A 21,414-nucleotide genomic window follows, 5' to 3' on the forward strand; every position below is an offset into this window, starting at 1 on the left:
CTCCCCAAGTACTACATCTAGACGCCTCTTGAATATATTCAATGATTTACCATCAACTACTTCCTGTGGTAATGAATTCCACAGGGTCACCGCGCTTTGTGTGAAGAAGTGTCTCCTTATCTCTGTCCGAAATGGTTTACCCTGAATCCTCAGACTGTGATCCCTGGTTCTGGGGACATCCATCATTGGTAATACAGTATCTAGCCTGTCTAGTCCTGTTAGAATTTTATAAGTCTCTATGAGATTCCTCCTCGTTCTTCTGAACTCCAGGGAGAACAATCCTAACCTAGGCCTGAAGGATGACACATTTCCGTAAAAATTCCATGTTTCCCATTTATGGGTAGGGGTTTGTGTGTTTGTGAGGCCACTGTGGTTGAATAGCTTGCTGACATGCAGCATTTGGGCTCACGCATGAAGAACGGGCGCAGAGGGATGCTGTTAGATCCTGAAAGGTGGGTGAGGAAAGTACATGGAAAAAAGTCAGAGGCAACTGAAAGACCACATCTAGCAAAAGACTTGATGTGTTCTCTCTCTCTCTCTCTCCCCGCTTGCTCCTCACATTCCCAATTAAATCATTCACTGAGTGAAGCAACGCAAATGTGAGCATTAAACACTGAACAGACGCAGTGGAATTCTACAGAAGCAATTAGACTGGGGCAAAAATACAAAAATCTGCCGTACTAACTTGAAAGGTCTTGACTGCAACAAGCATTTAAAATGACACTGAAGCAGCAGCTAATTGTGGAAGATTGCCAGGATAGATTTCCCATGTTCTTGGTGTTTGAATCAGAAATATTGTACAGTGGGAAATGGTTGGTATTTCTGGAATGAGTTCAGGTTTTTTTGGGACGGGGTTGGGGATTTGGCAGTTCCTCACTAATATTCACATTGTAGCGTGCACATTCGCCCTTCCGTCCCTCCTGCTGAATATAAACTGCTGGAAAGGACACAAATGAGTTTCAACTTCTGCGCATAACAGTGCGGATTTTGACCTTCTGACCCAACGATTTGATAAGTGCATTCATTGATGAATGTGAATGTCAAATGGCGTGACAGTTACTGATTATCCAGTGATATTGCGTCAGATATTTTGGTTTGTAATGTTATGTTGGACTGTTACAATGCAGCTGGTGCAAATAGGGAGTTTACTTTAACGAGCACTATTGTTCATACTTGTCACAAATATCTTGCGTTCCTCCAACTCTGACCCCATCTTTAGCCCCACCATTAGGGTTGTGACTTCAGCTTTCAAGGCTTTAAGCGGTGGAATAATCTCTCTTAACCCTCTCCATCTCTTTCGACCCAGCGCCCTATATCGGCTAGTGTGGTTTAATGGCATTACCTTTCTGCATTACCTTTCTGTGGAAAGCCTTGGGATGTTTTGCATAGGATTTGCATCCCAGAAACTAGCCATTCGGTCAAACTATCCAATGCTGGCGTTTTTTCCTCTGCATGAGCTCCTCCGATTCTAATTCATCTCACTGTATTAGAAAATCCCCAATTCCCTTTTTCCTTTGTGTTTATTCAGCTTCCTATTAAAGGCATCAATATTGGACTCATCGAATCACTACAGTGCAGAAGGAGGCCATTCAGCCCATTGAGTCTGCATTGACTCTCCGAAAGAGCACTCTACCTAGGCCCGCGCCCCCACCCTACACCCATAAACGCTACCTAACCAGAACATCCCTGGACGCTAAGGGGTAATTTAGCATGGCCAATCCACCTAACCACCTAATCGTTGGACTGTGGGAGGAAACTGGAGCACCCAGAAGAAATCCATGCAGACACTGAGAGAAAGTGCAAACTCCTCACAGTCACCCGAAGCCGGAATTGAACCCAGGTCCCTGGTTCTGCGAGGCAGCAGTGCTAACCACTGTGCCACCGTGCCACACTCCAGTGCCTCAACTCACCTCAACTACTCCCTGTGGTAGTGACTTAACACTCTCTGGGTAAAACATTTTCTCACAAATTCCTGATTGAGTTACTAGTGCCCATCTTATACTTATAGCCCCTACTTTTGATTTCCCCACTTCTACTCCATCAAACTCCTTCATACATTTTAAGAACTCTATCAGGTCATCACTCGGTGACCTTTTTTTCTCCAGCTAAAAGCACCACAATATGTTCTTTCCCGATTCGTATAACTTCTCAGTTCTGGCGGCATCCTCATAAATCTTTTGTGCACGCACTCCAGTGCCTCTATCTCCTTTTTCCGATGCAAAAAAGATTTATTAAGCAGCCACATATTGCATGTTGTGCACTGTAGGACTATTGGTATTTTTCCACCCACCCAATCAGCCAAGCTGACTCATTCCCAATTTATCCCATGGACTTTTGACTGTGTCTGTTTTGCAGTACTGGGGAGTCACCTGCTGGTGACCTTGAAAAGGGACTTGAAAATAAAAATGTGGCACTTCCAAATAATTGTAAACTCTTGGTGATGGTGTCGGAAGATGCCCATTTGTATTGCAATCCTTCCATGGCCTCACCCCTCTCTATCCCTGTCACCCACTCCAATTCTGAGAACTCTGTTCTCTCAAATCTGGCTTCTGATACGTCCCTATTGCCTCATTTTTGGTGGCTGTACCAGAGGCTTTAAGCTCTGGAATTCCATCCCTAAACCTCTCCACCTCCCTATCCTCTTAAGTACCATAGAATTCCTACAGTGCAGAAGGAGGCCATTCGGCCCATCTGCACCGACCCTCTGAAAGAGCACCCCACCCAGGCCCTCTCCCCCGCTCTATCCTTGTAATCCCACCTAACCTGCACATCTTTGGACTGTGGGAGGAAATCCAAGCACCCGGACGCAGACACTGGGAGAAGGTGCAAGCTCCTCACAGATAGTCACCCAAGGCTGGAATTTAACCAGGGTCCCTGGAACTGTGAGGTAGAAGAAGCTCATTGAAAATTATTATTTTACCAAACATTTGGTTAATATCCTAATATTCGTTTATGTGGTTCAATACCAAATGCTGCGTGATAACTCTCATGTCAAGTGCCTTGATAAGTCTAATAAGATAATGGTGCTATATGAATGCAAGTTGTGTCTATTTTTGATTTTTACTGGCCTATTCCCCTCCTCCTTGCCCATTGCAAGGTATGTCCCTGTCTCCTCCAGGTTCCAGAAGTAACAACTCCTCTCTGGTGTCCGTGAGCATAGGCAGTGAGTGTAGGCTAGTTGACCAGGTAGGAGTCAACCCTTAGTTGGATCCTGTTTCCACCTGCTTTCTAGCAGGAGTTCCTGACTGGTTATCAGAAACAAGAGTTCTAGTCGATTCTCTGTGTGTCTCTGTCTTTTCTCTCTCCACTCCCCACCACCCAGGTCAGTGTACTCGAATTAACTTAGGGCAGTAACACAAGCAATTAAAAATCTCAGGTACTCCAGTGAGTCACAAAGCCGAAGGATCAAGTCCCGATTCAGAGAGGAGGCCGTAATCCTCCTCTGTGATACTGAGGGAGTGCAGCGCTGTCAGAGATGCTGTATTGGGGGCGGCACAGTGGTTAGCATTGCTGCCTACGGCGCTGAGGACCCGGGTTTGAATCCCGGCCCTAGGTCACTGTCAGTGTGGAGTTTGCACATTCTCCCCGTGTCTGCGTGGGTTTCACCCCCACAACCCAAAGATGTGCAGGTTAGGTGGCTTGGCCACTGAATTGCCCCTTAATTGGAAAAAAATAATTGGGTACTCTAAATTTATAAAAAACGAGATGCTGTATTGTGGGTGAGAGGTTAAACCATGTTGAACCTTTCCTTTCAGCTGGAGTTAAAATATTTCAAATTATTAATTGGAGAGCAGGGCATCTCTTGACCAATATTGATCTTTTAAACCATACATGAAACAAAATATCAAGCCGATGATCTCATTGCTGTTTGTGGGAGCTTGCTGTGCATAAATGAGCTGCCACATTTCCTGCATAACAATGTCTCCACTTCAGATTATTTTCATTGGCTGCAAAAGCACTTTGGGATGTCCGGCGTATGTGAAAGGTGCTATTTAAATGCAAGTATTTCTTTTCAACAAACTTTATGCACGATAGGTTGAAGGGTATCTTTCCACACTGTAACCAAAAATGATGATTCGATAGTGACTGAAGATTATGCCATTATCTTGGTTTCTCTAGCTGTCAGGGGATTTTTGGGGATGGCGGGTGCTGGAAGTGGGTGGGACTGGCTGAAGGAACTCTTCACAACACTGTGAACATAATGCTTTGGGTGTGTTTTGCATTGAATGAAGTAAAATTGATAACCCATTGAGCTTTTTTCTCCCCCCAGTGATTGCCAAATAGCGTTCATTTAAAAAGTGTTGACTTTTTATCGTAATTTCTGTAAAATGCAAAGTGCTCCCGACAAAGTGCATTGGTGAGAAATGACACGGTTATCTGTAGAGTGGATCACGAGACCGATGGGTTTTATAAGTTGCCATGACTATAGGTCATGTTTCACAGGAAGTCAAATTCCCATTTTAAGTTTTTCTCCCTGCTGGATCAGTCTGCCGGCAATATGGATTTCTGGGTGAATTGGTGTCAAATCCTGGAATGGTTTGCGGAATGGGTTGTGTTTGAGGAGGGGTGGGAAGAATGACGTATTTTTTAACATATCATATTACACATATGTATCAAAACAGGCTGCAGCAAATAAACACCCTGGGAAACATACTTCCCAGGAATCAACTATACCAGGGGTGGGCAAACTTTTCCGTGCAAGGGCCACATTCAGAAATTCACAATTCACAAAGGGCCGCATAGTATATTAAGTAAAATAATTACTTCACCCGGTTATGATTCTGGGCGACTCATATAGAACATAGAACAGTACAGCACAGAACAGGCCCTTCGGCCCTCGACGTTGTGCCGAGCAATGATCACCCTACTCAAGTCAACGTATCCACCCTATACCAGTAAGTAACCCAACAGCCCCCCCCCATTAACCTTAAAAAAAAATTTAAAAAAAAAAATTTTTTTTTTAAATTTTTTTTTTTTTTTTTTTTAATGACTTGGTGGGCCGCAGAAATACCTTTGGCGGGCCGCATGCGGCCCGCGGGCCGTAGTTTGCCCACCCCTGAACTATACAGTCTGTACAGATTTTCTCCCTGCAACCCCCCGCCTCTTGCGGCGAACAGCTCCACCAACACGGTCACAAACACCCCCCACCTCTTCTCTCAAATCCCCCTGCCGAGTCCCTTAACACATACTTTATCTTCTCCAACCGCAGGAAGTCGTACAGGTCACCCAATCAAGCCGCTACCCCTGGTGGTGATGCCGACCGCCACTCCAGTAAAATTCGCCACCATGCAATGGCAAAGGCCACGACATCGGCTTTCCTCCTCTCTATGAGCTCCGGCTTCTCTGAAACCAGAAATATCGCCACCAAAAGTCCGGGTCCCTCCTCCACTATGCTGGCTAAGACATTCCGCCCAGAATCTTCCCAATTTTTCACATCCCCAAAACATGTGCGCGTAATTCGCTTGCCCACGCTGGCTTTCCAAGATGACTTGGCTAAAATGGACCATGTGACTTGTTTTTAACCTCATGATATTGGCTCTTTAACAGGAATATCGACGAGCTGGTGGTAATGTTCATGTTTCCCCGAGGGCCCGTCTATAATCATCCTTTTCATAAGAGGTCGCACAAAAGAATATTGTGTACAAAATTGATCAGAAGTATGTGTGAAGCATGTTACTTGTCAAAACTGTTGTTTGTATGCTCGTGAAAATATTGGCAGTGATAGGACAGTGCTTGTTTTGGGTGTGGGTTACAGATTGATAGGTCTGAAGAAATGTTTGCAGTCATAGGCAAGTCATTATTGACTCAGAACTATTTACAAATGTACAGTAAATGGTAGAAGCTAAAAACTATCCTCATGCTTGCTGTTACACACTGATCTGTCCAACACTCAGCTGACCCGAGGTGTGGATCATGTGTTCTCTTATATCACTATCTCTAATATGTGCCAGATCCTTGTAACCCTATATTTGCCAGATCCTTGTACAACAGTGCTGACAATATGTAAAATAGCTATGGCTTAGTGGGTAGCACTGTCATCTTAGAATCACAAGGTTGTGGGTTCAAGTCCCACTCCAGGACTAGTACAAAAATCTAGGCTGACGCTCCAGTGCAGTTCTGAAGGAATGCTGGGCTGGCGGAAGTCCTGGACATTAAACTGTGGATCTGCCTGGTAGAAAAGGCCATAGTGCTACATGCGGGAGTTTGCTCTGTGACAGTGTTTCCTACATTACCACAGTAACTGCACTTTAAGTGCTTCATTGGCTGAAGAGCACTTTGTGGTGCCCAGAGGTTGCGAAAGACACTGAACATAAATCTTTCTTTAAAAGCCGCTAAATATGAGTATAGCCTCCACCTCTTCCCAAACCAGACACCACCATCACACTGCACCTATCTTTATCTGCACTTCAGAAAAGGAAAGATTAATTTCTGCTGTGGCTTTCCCGACCGTGGGACTTCCTATGGCGTTTTGCAGCCAGTGAAGAACCTTTTGCAATTGTCACCATTGTATTGTCAGAAAGGGGACAGAGATTTTGTGTGGAGCAAGTTCCCAAAACATTGATTTTTTTTTTCTCTTAATTTTAGAGTACCCAATTATTTATTTTTTCCAATTAAGGGACAATTTAGTGTGGCCAATCCACCTAACCTGCACATCTTTGGGTTGTGAAAGTGAAACCCACGCAGACATGGGGAGAATGTGCAAACTCCACTCGGACAGTGACCCAGGGCCAGGATTCGAACCTGGGACCTCAGTGCCGCAGTCCCAGTGCTAACCACTGCGCCACATGCTGCCCTCCCAAAACATCGAAGTTAAAACATACGTAAAAATTAAAAAAATTTTTTTTTTTAGAGTACCCAATTATTATTTTTTCCAATTAAGGGGCAATTTAGAGTGGCCAATCTACCTATCCTGCACATCTTTGGGTTGTGGGGGTGAAACCCACGCAGACACGGGGAGAATGTGCAAACTCCACATGGACAGTGACCCAGGGCCGGGATTCAAACCCAGGTCCTCAGCGCCGTAGGCAGCAATGCTAACCACTGTGCCACCGTGCCGCCCACGCATACGTAAAGATGACCTGTTTTGCAGTAACATTTGATATGAGTGAAGGCATGTTAATTGCCAGTCTCTGGGCCAACAAAGAAAAGTACAGCATAGGAACAGGCCCTTCAGCCCTCCAAGTAGAGTTACTGTTGTTGGAGTGATAATGAACATCACCGTCTTGCTTTTGTTCATAGGATCCAAGCTAAATGGTTAAACTGAAACTGAGAGACCAAGCTCGAGCTTGGTGACTTGTTCAGTCTCCCAGCTCGCCTCCCATGCCAGCCAGTGTCCCAGCTATCCCCTATTTCTATGTATTATTAATACCCATCAGCTATTTCTTTTAACTGTAAAAAAATGTAATTAACTGCAATAATATACTTGACATTAACAGACCATAACAATGTAATTCAGATCAGCCATGGTGGTCTCCTCCACTAAATGGCCGAGTGGCCTACTCCTGCTCCTAATTCGTTATGTTTGTATGTAATTGATGACATTAACATGCTTAATACTGAAATGAGGGATGTGCAATCTTTACACCAATTTCTTGGTGCAGTTTTCTGGTAAATATTGCAGTATTTTTCAGCAGTGAATTGGATCTCGACATTGTAATGTAAACCAAGAGTTAAGCCTGCACACACTATGAACTGGGGTTAAGCTCAACACTGCATGTACTTGTGACTGAGGGTTGTTTTCCAACTACGTAGGCTATTAGCCAAGGGTTAAATTGCAGATATTGTTAATTAACTGCTAAGTGTTGGTTGGTTGACTAACCAAGTGGAGGTCAACAGCCAGAAGACACAAATCCCTGTTCTCATGACCAGCCCCCGCCCCTTAATTCCCACGGAGTGGAATTGTGCTTTGTCATGTGAGGAAAAGCCGAGTGCGAGTGACAAGTCGGAGTAGGATTCAAACCTGGGATCCCAAATCGTGACTGAAGAGTTGCAGCTGCACTGACTCCTTTGTGCCGCAGTTTTATTTTACTAAGTACCCTGCAAAACCTTTTAACTTTGGTAGAAGTGTGTGCGTGCATTAGTTTTGATGTTTTCGGACTACTTTTTAAGATATTACAGCAGCACCGTGGCAATGTGAAACATTCCAGAGTACATGCAGTGACAGGCCAGAGCAATCACACAAGCAACACTAGCTTCTCCAAAATCTTTTTCCATCTGCTGGCTGAATGAGCATGTTGGGAGGATCTGGCAGCAGTTGTTGTTTTGCCTCTCGACGGGTGGAACTTTTTTTTTTCAGCGAGGCTCCGACCTCCAGAGACTGACTTAACTGCACAGGCTGGCTGAGAGTGAACATGCCAAGAGGGGAGACTTAAAACCACAGGACCATTGTCTTCTCTTAGCCGAATGAACCTTTTGCAACTCCCCGGGCAGGAACTGGGTGCACTGCTGGCAGCAGCAAAAGGGGGATTTGAATGTGTGAAATTATAAACACGCACGTCATGGGACTTATGATCTGGAAAAGATTTTGCAAGAGCACAGTTCTTGTATGTTTATGACACCGATCACTGATAGCTTTGCACAGTTGGTGGAACCGTGCCTTTGTGCAGTCACTGTCAATATTTGTCGTGGTTAAGGTACCCCTCTTCCTTCAGATAGAGCAGGATGAAACATGATGATTTATTCTTGCTAATATTTAACCTCTATTGTACTTACAGGTCAACAGAATTGCTCTGGACCTCTGCGCGTGAAAAGCAACTGTGAAAACTACCTGCTTGGCCATCAGTCATCAGCACGGTTCGATTTGGTGGTGTGCTCATTTGATACATTGGTGGAGAGCAAGTATCCATGATTAATTTCCAGCTTTCTGACTCGCTCCCTTTAAACCAGAGACTCTAAGATTCTCACCCGAGACAACTTTTCAAAAGTGAAAGGCGGGTGGAGTGGGAGTAGGAGGGTGGAGGGGTGGGGGCAGGTAGTAGTGGACAATAAACCACAAAGAGCCAAGACATCAATTACCCGCCTCGATGCTGCTGTAAGCATGAACGTCCAGGCCCCGGGCAAAAGCTCAGCCAAGCGAAAAGGCAAGCAGATCTCGTTCTTTGGTGAGAACACTGGCATTATTCAATCAAGCCAACCTCTCCAAAGGAAGAACGGAATGATCCGTAGTGAAGCAGAGGTCTCGGGCGGCCTGGTCAACACGCAGCCCCCCATGGTACTTGAGGACCCTGCAAATGTCGGGCAATGCCAGTCTGTCACCTCTGGTTTGGGAATAAATCGAGAGAGTGGTGCAGCCACAGAGAACACCGTGCCCCCAAACTGGGCTGCCTCTGTTCTGATTGACCATCTACCTACAAAGGGGAGCCTAAACTGGAAACCACCCTGCTCTTGGACTCAAAACGTTGCCCCATTCTGTGGCAGCATCGGGAGCATCCTCAATTCCAATACCCCAGGCCCCTTCTCACACATGACCCAGCTGCAGAAACAGCAACTCCAGCAGACACAACTGCAGCATCATCAACAGCAGAAACCACCACAGCATCAACATCAACAACAGCAGATCCAACCTCCACACCAACAGCAGATCCAGCCTTCACAACAACAGCAGATCCAGCCTTCACACCAACAGCAGATCCAGCCTCCACACCAACAGCAGATCCAGCCTCCACACCAACAGCAGATCCAGCCTTCACACCAACAGCAGATCCAGCCTCCACACCAACAGCAGATCCAGCCTCCACACCAACAGCAGATCCAGCCTCCACACCAACAGCAGATCCAGCCTCCACACCAACAGCAGATCCAGCCTTCGCCCCAACAGCAGATCCAGCCTTCACACCAACAGCAGATCCAGCCTTCACACCAACAGCAGATCCAGCCTCCACACCAACAGCAGATCCAGCCTTCACACCAACAGCAGATCCAACCTCCACACCAACAGCATATCCAGCCTTCACACCAACAGCAGATCCAGCCTTCGCCCCAACAGCAGATCCAGCCTTCACACCAACAGCAGATCCAGCCTTCGCCCCAACAGCAGATCCATCCTCCGCCCCAACAGCAGATCCAGCCTCCACACCAACAGGAGATCCAGCCTTCACACCAACAGCAGATCCAGCCTCCACACCAACAGGAGATCCAGCCTCCGCCCCAACAGCAGATCCAACCTCCGCCCCAACAGCAGATCCAGCCTCCACACCAACAGGAGATCCAGCCTCCATCCCAACAGCAGATCCAGCCTCCACCCCAACAGCAGATCCAACCTTCACACCAACAGCAGATCCAGCCTCCACCCCAACAGCAGATCCAGCCTCCACACCAACAGCAGATCCAGCCTCCACACCAACAGCAGATCCAGCCTCCACACCAACAGCAGATCCAGCCTCCACCCCAACAGCAGATCCAGCCTTCACACCAACAGCAGATCCAGCCTCCACACCAACAGCAGATCCAGCCTTCACACCAACAGCAGAATCAGCTACAACATCAACTCCAGCAGCATCAGCTCCAACACCAACTGCAGCAGCAGCTCCAACACCAACAGGCCCAACTGCTCCATCAACATCAGCAACAAAGTAATGAAGCTTTGCCTCAACATCAGTTCTTCCAGTATTCATTCAGCCAGAGCCAGAAGCAAGAGCTGCCCCCAAAAACAGTATTAAACGTGTTCCATCAACCTCACCAGCCATCACTCCTTCCTCTTTACAGTCATCAGGCACAAAATATGTGCCAACAACACATATTCCAGCAGTTCTTCCCTCACCAACAGCCACCTCAGTCTCTGGGCCTCCGGCGGGTTCAGGTGAGCCAGGGGTCAGATCCATCACAACATATAGTTTCAACTGCAGCTCAGTTCCAGCAACTTTCTGAGGCTCAGGTTCGCAAAAGTCTTCAGAAGTCCGCTGTGGTGGGCCACAAACCGAAACCCCCACCACGTCAGCTGGTGACTGAGTTTCAAGTACCCTCAGCAAAACTGGCACAATACTCTTTCAAGGAACGGAAGACGAAACTCTCCCAGTTTGAGTTGCAGAGACTTGAGAATCCACCCGGCACTGCAGAGAACGCCAGGCAACACTGGCCACAAGCCTATGGGCCTGAGCTCCAGAAGCTGCTGAATGTGCCGCCGAACCATTGCGTGCAGAACCAGCTCAAACTATTTGAGGTGGATTCACTTCCCCCAAAGAGCGTGCAGGCAGATAAAGTGGACGGCTGGAGTCAGAAAGAGCAGGGGAAAACCCAGCTGTCTCGAGACGGTAAAAGGCCTGCTCAGGTCGCTGCCCAGGAACCTGCCTCACCGGCTGACGAGGCCGCTGATGGCATTGTGCACAGCACGACAAGAAAAGGGAGAACTTTGAATGAAACCAATGGACTAGAGCCACAACACGTATCCACGGAGCCCCTACCCAGCAGGAACTCCTCGGTGGAGGTAAGCATTTAACTGCTCCTGAACCTTCTAATTCCAACTCCACCTCACCCAACACTTCAAAGGTGTGTAGCTCTCTCCTCCCTCCAACTTCTCCCAAAAATCCTGAAAACCCAACAACCCCTGATCCCACCTCTCCATAGGAAGAACTTGCGTTTATACAGCACCTTCCACAACCTAAAGGCCAATTCAATGCATTTTGAAATGTAGTCACTGTAACATAGGAAATGCAGCAGCCAATTTGCACACAATGAGATTCACACAGTGACTAGAGAATCTGTTGTAGCGATGTTAGTTAAGGGTCCATTATTGGGCGGGGTACGAGGCTTAAGATCTCCTGATTTAGACACTTTCTGGACTCAACATTGAGTTCAACACTTCAGACCATCAACTCGATCCTCCATTTTAAATCTAACCCTCCCCCCTCCCCCAAGTCTGCATCTTCTTCTCATGGTTTTGCTTTCAAACAGCGCTGACCTGTTATCCTGATATTGACACATGTTCTTTCCTGTGGCTGCGGAGCCTAGAGTTGGAATCAGGATGAGGAGTCGGCCACTTCGGACTGAGAAGATAAATCTTTTTTTTTAAAAATAATTTTTATTGAAATTTTTTGAAAAATATATATCAACAAAACAATACAATAATAACAATAACAATAATAATAATGAACACCCCCCGGCACCCGTAACAACGCATATAACAAACCCCCCCCAACCCCAATAAACAACAGAATAAATTAACAATAAGCAAATTAACTTAAACACTATCCCCCTAAACCACCCCCCCCCCCCCCCCCCCCGGGTTGCTGCTGCTGCTGACCTAGTACCTTATCGTTGAGCCAGAAAGTCGAGGAAAGGCTGCCACCTCCTAAGGAACCCTTGTATCGACCCCCTCAGGGCGAACTTGACCCTTTCCAACTTAATGAATCGCGCCATGTCATTAATCCAGGTCTCCACACTCGGAGGTCTCGCATCTTTCCACTGCAGCAAGTTCCTCCGCCGGGCTACTAGGGACGCAAAGGCCAAGACATCGGCCTCTTTCGCCCCCTGCACTCCCGGCTCCACCCCAACCCCAAATATCGCGAGTCCCCAACCTGGCTCGACCCCGGATCCCACCACCCCCGACACCGCCTCCCCCCCCCCCCCCCCCCCCACCCCCCAGAACCCCTCCAGCGGCGGGCATTCCCAGAACACATGGGCATGGCTCGCCGGACCCCCCGAACACCCGACGCACCTGTCTTCGCCCCCAAAGAACCCACTCATCCTAGATCCGGACATGTGGGCCCGGCGCAGCACCCCGAACTGGACGACACGAAGCCTCGCACATGAAGAGGAGGAGTTCACCCTCTCCAGGGCGTCCGCCCATGTTTCCCCCTCAATCTGCTCCCCCAGCTCCACCTCCCACCCAGCCCCCAGCTCCTCTACCGACGCCTCCCCCACCTCCTGCATTACCTGGTAGATGTCAGACACCTTCCCATCCCCGACCCACACCCCCGAAAGCACCCTATCCCTTACCCCCCACGGGGGCAGCAAAGGGAACCCCTCCACCTGTCGCCTAGTAAACGCCTTGACCTGAAGGTACCTGAACATATTCCCGGGGGGAGCCCAAACTTCTCCTCCAGTTCACCAAGGCTCGCGAACCTCCCGTCGATAAACAGATCACCCAACTTCCTAATGCCCGCCCTGTGCCACCCCACGAACCCGCCATCCATGTTCCCTGGGACAAACCGGTGGTTCCCCCGCAGTGGGGCCTCCGCCGAGCCCCCCACTTCCTCCCTGTGTCGCCTCCACTGCCCCCAAATTTTGAGGGTAGCCGCCACCACCGGGCTCGTTGTGTACCTCGTTGGAGGGAGCGGCAACGGCGCCGTTACCTGTGCCTTCAGGCTCATGCCTCCACAGGACGCCATCTCCATCCGTTTCCATGCTGCCCCCTCCCCATCCATTACCCACTTACGTACCATCGAGACGTTAGCCGCCCAATAGTACTCAGAGAGATTGGGCAGCGCCAGCCCCGCTCTATCCCTGCCCCGCTCCAAAATAACCCTCCTTACCCTCGGAGTCCCGTGCGCCCAAACAAATCCCAGAATGCTGCTGTTCACCCTCCTAAAAAAGGCCCTCGGAACAAAAATGGGGAGGCACTGAAACAAAAACAAAAACCTCGGGAGCACCGTCATTTTAACGGACTCTACTCTACCCGCCAACGACAGCATGTCCCACCTTTTAAATTCCTCCTCCATCTGCTCCACCAACCTAGTAAAATTGAGCTTGTGCAGAGTCCCCCAGCTCCTAGCCTCCTGAACCCCCAGGTACCTAAAACTCCTCACTGCCCTCTTTAGCGGGAGCCTACCAATCCCCTCCTCCTGATCTCCCGGGTGTACGACAAACAGCTCACTCTTGCCCAGGTTCAATTTATATCCCGAGAAACTCCCGAACTCAGCAAGAATCTCCATCACCTCCGGCATTCCCCCTACCGGGTCTGCTACATACAACAGCAAGTCGTCCGCATACAGCGACACTCGGTGCTCCTCCCCACTTCGCACCAAACCCCTCCACATCCTCGACTCCCTGAGAGCCATGGCAAGAGGCTCTATTGCCAGCGCCAAAAAGCAAGGGGGACCCCTGCCTCGTCCCACGGTGGAGCCTGAAGTACTCGGACCTCCTCCCATTTGTCGCTACACTCGCCAGCGGGGCCTCGTACAGCAACCTCACCCATTTAATAAACCCCTCCCCAAACCCGAACCTCTCTAACACCTCCCACAAGTACCCCCACTCAACCCTATCAAAGGCCTTCTCCGCATCCAATGCCACCACAATCTCCGCCTCTCCTTCTGCTGCCGGCATCATTATCACATTTAGCAGCCTTCGCACGTTAGTGTTCAGCTGCCTCCCCTTCACAAAACCCGTCTGATCTTCATGTATCACCCCCGGCACACAGTCCTCTATTCTAGTGGCCATGATCTTGGCCAGCAACTTGGCGTCTACATTCAGCAGTGAAATCGGCCTGTATGAACCGCACTGCAACGGGTCCTTATCACGCTTCAGGATCAGGGAGATTAGTGCCCGAGACATCGTCGTGGGCAGAACACCCCCCTCCCATGCCTCGTTAAAGGTCCGAACCAGCAGGGGGCCCAGCAGGTCCGCGTATTTCTTATAAAATTCAACCGGAAACCCATCCGGTCCCGGCGCCTTCCCCGACTGCATGTGGCCAATCCCACTGACCAGCTCCTCCAACTCGATCGGCGCCCCCAGTCCCTCCACCTGCTCCTCCTGTACCCTTGGAAATCAGAGCCTGTCCAGAAAATTCTCCATTCCCCCTCCCACCGCCGGTGGCTCCGACCGGTACAGTTCCCTATAGAAGTCCCTAAAGACCTCATTGACCTCTGCCCCCTGCCGCACCACAGTCCCATCTCTATCCTTCACTCCACCAATCTCCCTAGCCGCGTCCCGCTTACGCATCCTGCTCGCCTTCTCTCCATACTCATAGACCGCTCCCTGCGCCTTCCTCCACTGTGTCTCCGCCTTTCTGGTGGTCAATAAATCAAACTTGGCCTGCAAGCTACGCCGTTCCCCCAGCAATCCCTCCCCCGGGGCCTCCGCGTACCTCCTATCCACACTCAACAGCTCCTCCACCAGTCTCTCCCTCTCCCCCCTCTCCCTATGGGCTCGGATGGAGATCAGCTCCCCCCTAATCACTGCCTTCAGAGCCTCCCACACCATCCCCACTCGGACCTCCCCAGTATCATTGGCCTCGAGGTACCTCTCAATACATCCCCGGACCCTCCTGCACACCTCCTCATCAGCCAACAACCCCATGTCCAAACGCCAAAGCGGGCGATGGTCCCGCACCTCCCCCATCTCCAGATCCACCCAATGCGGAGCATGGTCAGAAATCACGATAGCCGAATACTCGGCCTCCTCCACCCTCGGGACTGAAATTGAATGGATTGAAAGATGACCTCTGGCTGCATGAGGCTTACCTCAGAATGGGTAGTGGTCTGTCAGTGCACTGATCTCCTCAGTTACCGATATTCCATCAATCTCAGACTTGAATATAGTCAACAACTGAGCATCCCCTCCGATTAACTCAATGCATTTTAGGCTTGATTCGAGCAGTGGAGGAAATGCAAAGAGATTTTAAAAGATGATTTCAGAATTGAGGCAGTTATACCAATACAGAATGAGCATGCTGGGAATTGTTTTGCTCCATTTAAAAAGAGGAGGCAGGGCAGCACGGTGGCCTGGTGGTTAGCACAACCGCCTCACGGCGCTGAGGTCCCAGGTTCGATCCCGGCTCTGGGTCACTGTCCGTGTGGAGTTTGCATATTCTCCCCGTGTCTGCGTGGGTTTCGCCCCCACAACCCAAAGATGTGTAGAGTAGGTGGATTGGCCACGCTAAATTGCCCCTTAATTGGAAAAAATAATTGGGTAATCTAAATTTATTAAAAAATAAATAAATAAATAAATTTTAAAAAAAGAGGAGGCTGAGGGGTGAATTGATGGAGGTGTTTTAAGGTTATGATGAAAGGGTTTGTTACGGTAGATGCGCGGTAGTGCATCTGAAGGGCCGCAATCAAAGGAAAAAGTACTGAAATTTATATAGCGCCTTTCGCGACTTCAGGACATCCGTCAATAATTCAAAGCCTAATGGTGATCCAAACGAGTGATCAGTACAGTCATAATTCCTTTATGACCCTTTCTTTTAATGGCCAGGACCAAAACCCAAATTACTTTGAGGATTAAAACATTTTTACAGGCACATTCATTCCTGAAACGCGTTCCAGTGTCCCTACCTACAATCCAGTGTACAGAGCGCATTTGGTCTCCTGTGCCCCTGCTGGCTATTTTTGAAAGAATTTTGCAGTTAGTCCCACTCTTTCCCCTTCGCCCCTTATCCAATTCCCTTTTGAAAGTTATCATTTTTTTTTGTTCATGGGGCTTGGGCATCGCTAGCTGGGCCAGCATTTATTGCCCAGCCCTAATTGTTCTTGAGGGGACACTTTTTTTATTTATTTATTTTTTAATTATAAATTTAGAGTACCCAATAATTTTTTCCAATTAAGGGGCAATTTAGAGTGGCCAATCTACCTATCCTGCACATCTTTGGGTTGTGGGGGTGAAACCCACGCAGACACGGGGTGAAAGTGCAAACTCCACACGGACAGTGACCCAGGGCCGGGATTTGAACCCGGGTCCTCAGCGCCGTAAGGCAGCAATGCTAACCACTGTGCCACGTGCTGCCCTCTTGAGGGGACACTGAAGAGTCAATTACATTTCTGTGGATCTGGAGTCACATGTAGGCCAGGTAAGGACGGCAGATTTCCTTCCCTAAAGGACATGAATTAACCAGATGGGTTTTACGACAATCAACAAAGGTTGTCATGGTTATTATTAGACTTTCAATTCCAGATTTTTATTGATTTCAAATTTCACCATCTGGCATGTTGGGATCCGAACCGGGGTCCCGAGCATTACCCTGGAACTCTGGATCTCTAGATTACTAGTCCACAGGGCCGGCTCAAGGCACCGGCAACTCGGGCAGTCGCCCGGGGCGCCATGTGCTAGGGGGCGCCAGAGACTCTGGTCCCGCGCATGCGCAGTTGGGCCGGTGCCAACCAGCGCATGCGCGGTGGCCGCCCTCCCCCGCGGTGGCCGCCCTCCCCCGCGGTGGCCGCCCTCCCCCAGGGCGGCCCCCCTCGTGTCCGCCCCCCCGCCCTGCTCCTCGGCCCCGCCCCCCCTTGGCCCCCCCCTAGCCCCCCCCCCCCCCTCCCCCCTCCCCCCAAGGGCGCCGAAGTTCAGCTTGCCCGGGGCGCCAGCAACCCTAGGGCCGGCGCTGCTAGTCCAGTGACGATACCTCTGCGTCACCACCTCCTCCAAATTGAATCTGCTTCCACCACACTTTCAGACAGTGCATTCTGGATCATAATAACTTGTTGCTTTTTTTTTTTAGAAACTCTTCATCTGGTTTCTTAAGTATGAATAGTTCTGCAAAAAAAAAAAACCCATGATGTCTCAAATGATTCTGATAGATGGATTTCTTTTCTTACAGCAGTTTCACGTCTTAAAGTGACTTGAAGTCTTAACTTCCTGTGTGGTCATTCCTGGGCCAATATTCATTGTTCAACCAACCTCACTAAATCAGATTATTTAGCCATGCTGTTTGTGGGATCTTGCTGTACATTAATTGGCTGTCAACTTCCCAAACTACGACCGTTCAAAAGTATTAGATTGGCTGGAAAGTGCCCCGACGACCTGAAGAAAACAATAAAAACGCAAGATCTTAATTCTTGGCTGCGCACCACTTTTCCGGTCTCAGTAATGTAAAATATATAGCACTGGAGGAAATGCAAAGAGATTTTAAAAGATGATTTCAGAATTGAGGTAGTTATACCAGTAAAGAATGAGCATGCTGGGAATTTTTTTGCTCCGTTTTAAAAAGAGGTTGCTGAGGGGTGAACTGATGGCGGTGTTTTAAGGTTATGATGAAAGGGCTTGTTACGGTAGAAAATATATTTAATCTTGTGGGGAATCCAGGAATGAGGTTATAGATAGAAGATAGTCACTAATAGTTCTAAAAGCGAATTCAGGAGAAACTACTTTATCCAGGGAGTGGTCAGAATGTGGATAAATAAAAACAGAATACTGCAGATCCTGGCAATCTGAAATGAATACAGAAAGTGTTTGTAATACTTGGCAAGCTTCGCAGCATCTGTGGTGAGTGAGAGTTAGTTTTGAGTTGAATATGACTCTTGAAAGATTGTAGGAATGTGATGGGTTTCATGCGGTTGAAAGGAGGGAGGAGGAAGAATAAAATATACGGAACAAGAGCAGAAGGAGACCATTCAGCCCCTCGAGCCTGCTCCACCGTTTAATAAGATCATGGCTAATCTGTATGTGCGAGTTCCACATTCCCCATCTACCCCCGATAACCGTCAACCCTTGCTGGGCAAGGTAATCAATCTATCGCCGCCTTAACAAATATTCAGCGACCCTGCTTCACCCTGTTCCACAGTCGCACAACCCTCTAAGAGAAAATCATTCTGCTTATCTCTTGTCATATAAGGAAAACCACTAATTTTAAAACTGTGCTACCTAGTTCTGGATTCCCCTGCAAGATGAAATATCCTTTAAACATCCGCCGTGCCACTATTGATCAGGATCTTGTATACTTCAGTCAAGTCACCCCTTCCTCTTCTAAACTCACGTGGAAACACGGCAAGCCTCTCCAACCTAGCCTCATAAGGCAACCCGCTCATTCCAGATAGCAATCTAGTAAACTTCCTCTGAACTGCCTCCAATGCAGTTACATCCTCCTTTGAATAAGTAGACCAGAACTGCACACAGTATTCGAGGTGTGTTCTCACCGATGTCTGTAAAACTAAAAGAGAGAGTCTGGGTGCGAATGTCTCTCCAGATCTTTCTTCTCCTTCACTTCCCTCTGACTCCATTCCTCCTTCTCATCTTGCCTTTTGCTGTGTACTTGTAATGTCCTCTGACATTGAACCATCTGTCCTCAGCACAGGGTTCAGTTCTATCCCCTTACACCCACACCTCAACGAGTTTGGAACTCGGTATGACTTTGAGCTCTTCTTCTCTGTCCAGGTGCCCCCCCCCCCCCCCCCCCAAACCCTGACCAGAAGATCCTTCAACCTGCCTCCAATATTCTCACTCCACCAGACTCTTATTTGCTCTTGATCTTTTCATTGAGAACTGTCAAATTGACATCGGGCATCATCATTTTCCTGCTCCCCTCATTCACTGTAGCCCATTGCCACCTGAACTTTCTGCACTTTGTTCACTCCGATCTCACCCCGATACTGTTTATCAAACCTGCTGACAAAGGTGGCGCCATTGTTTTCTGGCGTACTGACCTCTAACTTGCAGAGACTGAGCAGCAACTCTCCAATATCCATTCCAACCACCCCCAGACAATGACCATACCACCAAACATCATGATTGTTTCTAGGACTGTTGCTGACCTCGTCTCCCTCCACAACTTTTCCTGCCTCAAACCCAATCCCACACTGAACCCACGTTTACCTCTTTCCCAAAAAACAGGACTGTCCTCGTCGACCCACCTTTTCAACCTGTTCCTGCCCCACCAACTCGTTTCTTCCTATCTTGACTCTATTTTTGTTCCCCTCGTCCAGTCTTTTTGAAGAAATCAGATGTGCTGTGGATAAAGGGGAACTGGTGGATGTACTGTCCTTTGATTTCCAGAAGACATTTGATAAGGTGACCCATCAAAGGTTATTGCGGAAAATAAAGCTCATCGCGTAGGGGCTAACATTAAACCATAGACATGGTATAACACAAAAGGCGGCCATTCAGCCTATCTTGTCCATGCCCAACCAAAAACGTCCAGGCGCCCTTTCTAATCGCATCTTCTTGCCGATTGCCCTGCAGCTTACAGCACTTAAGGTGCAGATCCAGGTACTTTTTAAAGAGTTTAGGGTCTCTACCTCCATCACCAACTCGGGCAGCGAATTCCAGACTCCCACTACCCTCTGCGTAAAAACGTTTGTCTTCATGTTCCCTCTACACCTTCTGCTTCTTGAACCCATGACTCCTGATTTTTGAACTCTGTGCCAAGGGAAATAGGTTCCTCCTTTCTACTCCAACTCTACCCCTCACAATTCCGTATACCTCAATCACATAAATAGGTATTGTTATGGTTGTTGAGGTATAATGAGTGATGTGCCACAGGATCAGTGATGGGGCGTCCACTTTTTGCAATCTGTATGAATGACTTGAAGAGATCGAAAGTACAATTGTTAAATTTGCTTTTGATACAATGATCGGTGGGAAGGTAAGTTGTGGAGAGGGCAGGCGAGTACTACAAAGGGGAAGGGGTTGAGTGAGTGGGCGAGGATCTGGCAAATGGAGTATAATGTGGGAAAAAGATAAATTGTGCATTTTGGCAGGAAGAATAAAATAGCATATTATCTAAAAGGTGAGAGATTGCAGAGCTTTGAGATGCAGAGGGATGTGGGTGTCTAGTGCATGAATTGCAAAAGACTGGCATGCAGGTACGGCGAGTAATTAGGGAAGCAAATAGAATGTTATTGTTTATTGTGAGGGGAATTGATTACCAAAATAGGGAGATTATGCTTTAGTTATACAGGCACTGTTGAGACCACATCTGAAGTACTGTGTACAACATTAGTCTCCTTATTTAAGGAATGATGTAAACGTGTTAGAAACAGTTCAGAGAAGGTTTTCTAAACTAATACGAGGAATGGACAGGTTATTTTGTGTGAATGTTTGACAGGCAATTTACTGGAATTGAAAAGAGTAAAAGGCGACTTGATTGAAACGTATTGGCTTGAATCTTGCGTGCGTCAGACGCATGTGATCAGCGGGCCCGGAAGCAGACGCGATATGCGCTTCCGGCCTCCGATCTTGATTGCACCCTGGCTAGCCAATTAACTGGCAGCCAGCGTGAAATGCAAGGTGTGAGAGGCTCCGTGCTGCCGGGGTGGGGGGAGATGGGAAAAGGACTGGTGGGCGAGTGACTTGAGGGTGTAGGTGGGCACTCCCTGAAAGCTGACAGCTGCTCTGGAGCTGCCTGAGGGAGCTGTCAGAAAAACAAATGAGCTGAATAAACTGCTGCTAACTGTGTTAATGCTGCACCCGATAGCAGACAACATAGGTTCTCATCTCTCAAACATCGTCTTTTGCTTTATTTATCCTCGGACATTTACTCAGACCCACATGGATGGACTTTGTACCGTGACGGTTGCCTTGCTGAATAGCTACCTGCCAACTGTTAAAGTGGGCAGGCCATGTAAAACTGTTGACGAGAGGTTTCTCAGTCCAGAGATGCGCAGGTTAGGTGGACTGGCCATGATATTGCGGATATAGGACGGGAACAGGGCCGTGGTAGGGTGCTCTTTCAATAGGCTGGTGCAGACTTGATGGGCTGAGTGGCCTCCTTCTGCACTGTGGATTCTTAATGGGCTTAATTGTCCTGAGTGGTCTTAACAGGGTGAGTGTGCA

General features: G+C 48.3%; 1 protein-coding gene across 6 annotated transcripts in view; it reads left to right on the forward strand.

The window, feature by feature from the left end:
• The window catches only part of mideasb (mitotic deacetylase associated SANT domain protein b), a 92,741-nt gene that overhangs the window by 34,630 nt on the left and 36,697 nt on the right, over window positions 1-21,414 (forward strand). For 3 of the 6 annotated variants that reach the window (XM_038782149.1, XM_038782131.1, XM_038782158.1), the window contains exon 2: window positions 8,715-11,422. In XM_038782149.1, coding sequence (XP_038638077.1) covers window positions 9,038-11,422 — 2,385 coding nt within the window. In that variant the 5' untranslated portion in view covers window positions 8,715-9,037. Of the gene's footprint in view, window positions 1-5,547; window positions 5,658-7,915; window positions 8,033-8,343; window positions 8,634-8,714; window positions 11,423-21,414 lie in introns of those variants that run through there. The other 3 variants (XM_038782141.1, XM_038782166.1, XM_038782176.1) reach the window with 3 other exon arrangements.

Source organism: Scyliorhinus canicula, chromosome 2 (assembly GCF_902713615.1).
Source record: "Scyliorhinus canicula chromosome 2, sScyCan1.1, whole genome shotgun sequence".
In the NCBI taxonomy this organism is placed as follows: domain Eukaryota; kingdom Metazoa; phylum Chordata; class Chondrichthyes; order Carcharhiniformes; family Scyliorhinidae; genus Scyliorhinus; species Scyliorhinus canicula.